Below are 8,171 nucleotides of genomic sequence, written 5' to 3'. Positions count from 1 at the left end.
ATGTGTTCAAATGATGTGCCTATGGTAAGGCCTAGTATGAGGCAAGTGGTGAGGTATTTGGAAGGCGAGGTCCCGTTACCGGATGACTTGAGACCGCTGTTGGAAGGGAATGGCGGCGCGGGTGGGGGTCGTGGCAGGGGTGGCGAAGGGTTTGACGGTAATGAGAATTCGTTTTTGTTTTCGTCGTCTTTCGAGAAGGGGTCGTATAGTTAATTCAGGAGAGGAGATGTTGATGCAAGTTTTGGTTCTATTTCTACTTCACCTATTTCTCTTCTCGATACTGGAGATGCCAGATAGTGAAAATTGAAGCAAAAGTGGTCGTACAGAGCTTTTCTTTTTGCGGGGAAATTGTTCTGAGAAAAAGAACAATTTAGTGTTCAAGCAATTACTCAGGAAAACTGTTTTCTTTGTTGTTTTTTTCAATAGCAATCACAAGACTCATGAGGCCCCTTTGTGGACTATATGTTGAAATTTAGCAGTGTAGATTAAACATATATCGCCGAAATGTTTTCTAATATTGAAAAAGAGAACGGTTTGTCGTGTGAACAAAATTGTGAAGCTTTGTCACAAAAGTAATTTCCAATATTATTCTAATCGAAAACGAAATTTTACAATTACTTTTTGCTATATGAATCGACTACTAGCAGAATCACTTTAGTTCAACTATCCATGCTCGAACTCCCAAACCCCATATGTTCACCCTTGCGTGTGCCCCCACTGTCTAGTAATTTTAATATCACAAAGCGTGCCGTCTACAACACCATGAGGGGAGTGGTATTATTAATCAAATCACTCTATAACTTGATGGGCAATGGCATAACATATCTCAATGGATTATAAACGCCTTTGCTATCAGTCCCGTCAAACAAACAGCCCGTAATATTGGAGTGTTTGAGTTTCAATTTTTTCCTTTGCCCTTTTTTCAATCCAAAGATTCGAACAAAATAGCATACTTCTGTACCTTCTTGGCCAGTGAAAAGGTGTTGAGTTTAGGTCGCATCCGTGGAGAATGATGAAATTTCCTTAACCCTCTTGGTTTCCCCCTCAAAACAGATCGAAAATTCTTTCCCAAAGGTACAGAAACACAAAACCATTCATGCTTTATTCAAATTCATTAAGATACAAAAAAGGTGCAAGCAAGCCTCAAATAGCGATCGAAGTCCAACATGTTTTCATCGAATGGACTCGAAATTAGTCACAGCAAGTCGAAATCGTCAGCCAATTATAGGAGGCCAATGAACTTTTCCCGAGGAATCAACGTGTAGTCGGACCCGTTGCACTTTGTAATCACAGGTATAAACACTGTTTGGTGGAAGAACTTGTATTTGAACTCCAGGCTTCTCTTCCTTTATTATCCTCTCGGCTTCTTCTACCGTCAAACCTACCACCTCCGGCCATTTCGTTTTCTGATTCATTCCTGAAATGTACTTTTGAGTGATCTTGAATCGTCCTCAAATATGTAGCAAAAGGTTTCAATGCATTTGCTCTAAAGGAAAAAGAACGAAAAGGTTTGAATAGCGAATTTTAGAAACAGTTAGCCAAGCCAGATTAGAAAAAGTAAAAACTAATTAAATGTATTTTCTTTCCTCTTGTCAAGTCCTTCCCCAACCAAGTTCAAGCCTATTTTAAATTGAAAAGTGAAAACCAATTAATCTGTCAAATTTCGAAGTAAAAACATGTGACATGTATTTTTGTGACAGAGGATCCCAAAGTCGTAATAAACAACTTGATTATTATCTTCTCAGTTCCTTTTGATCTAGATCATTGTTGGGTTGGTTCAAATTCCCAATAAATGAAAATTCACAATTTCTGTTCTTCCCTAAGTGCTAGCTGTTGTGCTAGCTGGTTCCTTTTTAATTTGCCGTGTGTCCTTCCATATTCTCATGGGAACATGTATTATTGTTTTAATACATGGGTTAGTAGATGTTTATATAATGGGACGAGGGAAGTTCTTTTTCGGCAGAGAGTAAAGAGGGGTAAAAACAGTGTGTGTGCAAGTGTAAAAGTCAAGTCTTGTACTTGGTGTGAGAGTGGGTTCTTGGTGAGAGTGGGTGTATAAGGGGTTGGGTTTGGGTTTTCACACTCGGGTGTTCTCTTGTACTAATTCCTTCATAGTGAAAGAATGGGATCCTCTCCGTGGAGTAGGCGTGTTTTTGCCGAACCACGTAATTCTTGCGTGTCTCTCTCTATTTTAGTTTCTACTTTTCTCAACTAGCTTTCCTTAGGTATCATGTGGATCTTAAGAATTACATGATCTGGTCAGGCCACTTGGAATGGACTTGGACCAAATTAAAGAAGAGAAGGAGCAACTTACTTGGGGGGATGACTGCTGATTCATGACCGTTTTGCACTTGGGGAATCTTGGTTTCATTGTTTTCCTCTGCCATAATTTGTAAGGATGAAATAGGCTCACTGCTTCTCAGAAAAAGTCTCTTGCCTCCCAGTATTTTTGTAGCATAAACTGTGAAAAGAAATACTAGTACAAGTATCAAAAACTTCCAATGGTTATCAAAGCAATGGCCGGCCGCTGCCAACCTACTAGTCTTATTTTATTTTATTTTTTTTGGGGTCAAACGGAAGATATCCAACCCACTAGTCTTCACATGTATTCTAACCTATCCTACCATTATAAAAGAGAGGGAAAATTGTTCAGTGCCGGATGGGTACCATGTGGTGCCGAGCGGGTACCACGTGGGATATACCCACCCGGCACCGAAAAATTTCTCAAAAGAGAGACTTTTGGTATGCTATGGTGGTTCTAATTACGTTTTCCTTCTTCATATTCTCTCTTTACTTTACTTGTTTTTTTCAAATTATTTCTGGCGGTTTGCCCCTTTTAAGTTTAGATCTTTCTTATTTTGGCTCTTAAATTTTCTTTCTCAGCTGCAACTATTTTCTCTTTGAAAAAACATCAAATATCAACTCTTAAAGTTCTTATTTGCATAACTTCCACAGATCGATAACTTCTGTGAGTCTTATGAAATCTACCATACAAATACCACTTTATTACTCATTGGTTTTTTGAGATTTATTTTAGTTGGCACTGGCCTGGAGCTTGTGAGAGAGTGTTTCGTATGTGATGTAGGCGATGACTTTTGAAGTTTCATTGATGGCACTTTGGTTGCGCGTACGGTGAGTTGAAGAAAATAAAGAGGTTATCGAGTAGAGGAGGGATTGAGCAAGAGATGAGAGAGCGAACGACAACTCGAATGTGATTAAAATTCATATTTTCAAGTTCAATAATCCTCTTTTGGTCTACTAAGACGAAGTTATTAAGCCGGTTCAATTAAGAACAAGTCTATGGAGGTTGAGACTGATATCAAATTGAAAGTTTCGAAAAACTGAGGGATTGAACCATAAAAATAATATACTTTGATTTACGAAAAGTTATTCAAAAGTAAACCAATTTAAGATCGTCGGAGCCACTAAGGCTAAAACATATTTTCGCGCCCCTTCCCCTCATTCTATATTCCATTCAGTACTCGCATTCTCAGTTCTATGGTATTTTTTCATTTTCTTATCGAGTTTGAGAGAATTCATAAGGCATTCCAGACTTTATCAAAGCACACAAAATCTATTTAATCATCGGAATTTGCCTGAGACATACACCCAAGACAATGCTTAAATTACTTTTATGAAGCCAAATTTGGGTGTTCTTTTGTACTTGGTTTGAGAGTTGGTTCATGGTGAGAGTAGGTGTATCAGGGGTTGGATTTGGGTTTTCAAACTCGGGTGTTCTCTTTTACTAATTCTCTCATAGTGAAAGATTAAAATCATCTCCGTGGAATAGGCGTGTTTTTGCCGACCCACGTAATTCTTGCGTGTCTCTCTCTAGTTTATTCTTCATCGTACTTTCATTGGTTGCGATTTTGGTTGCGTTTCGAATATCGATTCTTGGGTGTTTCTGCGTTTAATCCCAATAATCATTTGATATGGATAATCATAAGATGGAATTAAATTGAAATCAAAATTTCAATACCCTTTTGTTTTCTTCTTTTCTCAACTAGCTTTCCTTAGGTATCATGTGGATCTTAAGAATTACATGATCGGGTCAGGCCACTTGGAATGGACTTGGACCAAATTAAAGAAGAGAAGGAGCAACTTACTTGGGGGGATGATTGCTTATTCATGACCATTTTGCCCTTGGGGAATCTTGGTTTCGCTGTTTTCCTCTGCCATAATTTGTAAGGATGAAATAGGCGCACTGCTTCTCAGAAAAAGTCTCTTGCCTCCCAGTAAATTTGTTGCATAAACTGCGAAAAGAAATACTACTACAAGTTTCAAAATCTTCCAATGGTTATCAAAGCAATGGCGGTCATGGGGAATCTTGGTTTCTTTGTTTTCCTCTGCCATAATTTGTAAGGATAAAATAGGTTCAATACTTCTTAGAAAAAGTATCTTGCCTCCTAGTAAGTTTATAGCATAAACTGCGAAATGAAATACAAGTACAAGTATCAAAAACTTCCAATGGTTATCAAAGCAATGGCCGGCCACTGCCAACCTACTAGTCTTATTTTATTTTATTTTTTTTGGGTCAAACGGAAGATATCCAACCCACTAGTCTTCACATGTATTCTAACTTATCCTACCATTATAAAAGAGAGGGAAAATTTTTCAGTGCCGGGTGGGTACCATGTGGAGCCGAGCGGATACCACGTGCGATATACCCACCCAGCACAGAAAAATTTCTCAAAAGAGAGACTTTTGGTATGCTATGGTGGTTCTAATTACGTTTTCCTCCTTTATGTTTTCTCTTTATTTTACTTGTTTTTTTCAAATTATTTCTAGCGGTTTGCCCCTTTTAAGTTTAGATCTTTCTTACTTTGGTTCTTAAATTTTCTTTCTCAGCTTCAACTATTTTCTCTTTGAAAAAAAAATCAAATTTCAACTCTTAAAGTTCTTATTTGCATAACTTCCACCGATCGATAACTTTTGTGAGTCTTATGGAATCTACCATACAAATACCACTTTATTACTCATTGGTTTTTTGAGATTTATTTTAGTTGGCACTGGCCTTGGAGCTTGTGAGAGAGTGTTTCGTATGTGATGTAGGCGATGACTTTTGAAGTTTCCATGATGGCACTTTGGTTGCGCGTACGGCGAGCAGAAGAAAATAAGGTGGTTATTGAGTAGAGGAGGGATTCGGCAAGAGATGAGAGAGCGAACGACAACTCAAATGTGATTAAAATTCATATTTTTAAGTTCAATAATCCTCTTTTGGTCTACTAAGACGAAGTTATTAAGCTGGTTCAGTTAAGAACAAGTCTATGGAGGTTGAGACTGATATCAAATTGAAAGTTTCGAAAAACTGAGGGCTAATTTGTTGTTGGAATCAAACTCTGTGGTTATTTTGCAATATGCAGCCAGTTTTCCTCGTTCGACCTCTAACTGTCCGGTTTTTCTGAACCGGGTTTTTTTGTTCGACCTATCACAATGAGGGATCATGTGTTCGATACTCCTATGAAGTGATTGCTCTCTTTTTTTGCTGGGACTCGAAAAATGCCTGTGAGAGTGCTGGAGAATTAAGCGCCTTCTCAGGTTTCAGGCATTGGGTAAATATTCTCTATATATACAGAGCATTTTCACCAAAAACTAGATGCATTCATTTGCAAAGTAATCTTACTTGCCTGCAGAAAGCTTAATTATGCTTAATTGCTTATCATTGCACCTCATGCCTTCTAATATGAACTATTGGTTTCCAATATTTTAGGTTTGTAGCAATTGTATGTGATATATTTGTTCTGATTAAGCTTTGTCATTTTAGAGGAACTTATCAGCATTTTGGGGTTTAGCTTGGTTGCAAAAACTTCTTGAAACTAAATATTCGTGTTACTTTGATATCACCGTTTTTCATCACTGTGTAGGTGCAAATCCTGGCCACACATCACCCCCTGCTTGTACACTTTTTAAGTGTTGGGCAGGTGAATTTCCACTTTCCTTTATGTATTTGTGTTTGTTTGTACCTCTTAAATTTTTTTAGATACTAAAATATTTTATATCTGTTTAAGTGCTTAGATATAAGTTTCTCCATCTGCCTCTATATTTTGATGGTTCACTGGAGGTGCTTTCTGTTGTTGCTTGAGTTTAAAATGATTGATCCTACTCTACAAGTAGTTGTGTCTTTTTTACAGGCATTTTCTGGAACTCAGAATGTTTCTAGCCTACAAAAGGATGAAGCATGGAGAGTTAACGTGAGAATCCAAGGTTGTGACCTTGATCATGGTTACCTTTGTGGCACAATGGAAGCTCTTAACGTTCCAATGGCACACACACCAGTAAGCCCACTTGGCAATTTGGTTTGTGTTATTCTGCTGCACCTATTTCAGATTTCACCCTCCAATTGCTATTATTGTCCCCTTGTGATGACTTAGCTTTCACTAAATGGGTCTTTTCAGTTGATTTGTTTCATGAATGGGATATAGTATTGCTTGTATGATTTTGTTTATGTGGCTCCTATATACTTGTGTTATTTAGTCTTCATCCTTGATGCATGGGCCTGGGTATGCCCTCTTCTATTTCTGGTTTTTTCCCAATTTCATAAATTTCTCCTTAATCCTTACAAGCCACAAAAAAACTTAGCCATGAAGTTAATTTGACATGTCTCAAGTTTTGTGATCATGAGCAAATACTTTTTTGCTTCAAGGTGGTTCTATAACTATTTAACGTACATTCAAACTAACGATCATTTTTCATGTCTTCAACTTCGATACTCATCTTTTCACAATTCTTCCTTTACTTTTACCAACTACTGTTAAATTTTCTCTCTTCCCTTTGGTTTAATTGCACTACTTGTGAGTTGTGACAGAAGTACCAGTAAGTGTCCTACATGATTCTGCAGTTACTGCTGAGCCTTTTCGTTTTACCTGCTATTGTAGTACAACTCGTGTGATCATTTATTTCCACTATTCATTAGTAAACTTCGCTGATATTTTCATATGTGATATTTCAGGTGGTAACCTTCTGGGAAGGGGAAATTGTTGATGCAAAGAATCATACATTCTTCACTGGAAAATGGGAAGCAACGTGGGTTCTTTGTCTCATCGTTTCTTTTGTTCTTTTTTCTTTTCGTGTGTATGCTATGGAAAACATTTAGTTTATCTTTCTAGATTACCGAAAATAATCTCTTGTTAATATAATTTCACTAGCTCTATAGATGGAGTGAGCCCTTTCCCTCATACTCATTCTTCAAACTGCTAACAGGTCAGAAGTAGACATAAGGCACTGGACCAAGTTTCCATCTTTCTCTCCCCTTTTGGTAAGTACCCAATGTTTCTATTCAAACTATGTGGTATCTATCACAATCTTGTGCCATCTTAGTTGACGAAGCGTTTTACAGAGCCAAGTGGAAATTGATGGCGGAAGATCTCTCGACCTGAGTAGCTATCCCTACATATTCATGGTAACCTATTTTTCAATTCCACTCGCGCGTTAATGAATTTTTTCTCTTTTAGTAATGGCATGCCTTTATCTTTGATTTGTTGACTCTGCAGAGATGGAAAGAGCAGTACTTCGTGAATGTTGGAACTGACTGTGGGTTAACTATAGCTGGTTTTTACTATGTTTGCTTCTCTTGTAGTGACAGCTCCATCAATGGCTTCTATTATGATACAAATAGCAGGTAGGCATCATCCTTGTTTGCGATCCCGATCATATGATTCCACAGTGCAGGGTAACTCCCGACTCACTTGTTCTAGCACATAATTGTTAAGGAAAAAGTTGTCTTTCCTATTTCCCCCTCAACATTAGTGGAAGAAGCACATAACTGATGAAGACATGTCAAACTTTGTGTGCAGTCCATTCCAGAAACTGGAGCTGAAATCCAACCATGAAGGAAGGTCGGGTTTCAGTTTCTCTTCATATCAATTGCAGTAAACAAGACTGGGAGATTGTTTCTCCGTCTGGCGCCGGGTAGATTATGGGCATTCCGTCGAGCATTCGGCCCCTGTGCAGTGGTATTTACGGGTAGTTGTGTTACAAAGTTCATGAAAGTTTTGGTGGCAGTCGTTGGATGAACAAAGACCAGTAGATGTGCCGTGCTTCTCCATTGTTTGTATTGTAATACTCATTCCCATTGTTTAAACATAACGGTAGAGTTCCATTCTAATATTCTAGGCCTCTCCCTCTCTCTCTCTCTCTCTCTCTCTCTCTCAATAGGTGAAAAATTTGGCAAC

General features: G+C 38.1%; 1 protein-coding gene across 1 annotated transcript; it reads left to right on the top strand.

The window, feature by feature from the left end:
• Positions 1-5,405: 5,405 nt before the first annotated feature.
• Positions 5,406-8,151, top strand: LOC131327891 (uncharacterized; the record flags this gene model as incomplete). The annotated part of the gene is made up of 8 exons (XM_058361015.1): positions 5,406-5,552; positions 5,865-5,921; positions 6,132-6,275; positions 6,950-7,023; positions 7,201-7,255; positions 7,337-7,399; positions 7,491-7,618; positions 7,794-8,151. Coding segments are annotated over 8 exons (747 nt in total), but the record flags the coding sequence as incomplete, so codon positions are not given.
• Positions 8,152-8,171: the final 20 nt, after the last annotated feature.

The sequence above is a fragment of the Rhododendron vialii genome, chromosome 5a (genome assembly GCF_030253575.1).
Source record: "Rhododendron vialii isolate Sample 1 chromosome 5a, ASM3025357v1".
Taxonomy (NCBI): Eukaryota; Viridiplantae; Streptophyta; class Magnoliopsida; order Ericales; family Ericaceae; genus Rhododendron; species Rhododendron vialii.
This window is presented reverse-complemented; position numbering and strand designations above follow the sequence as displayed.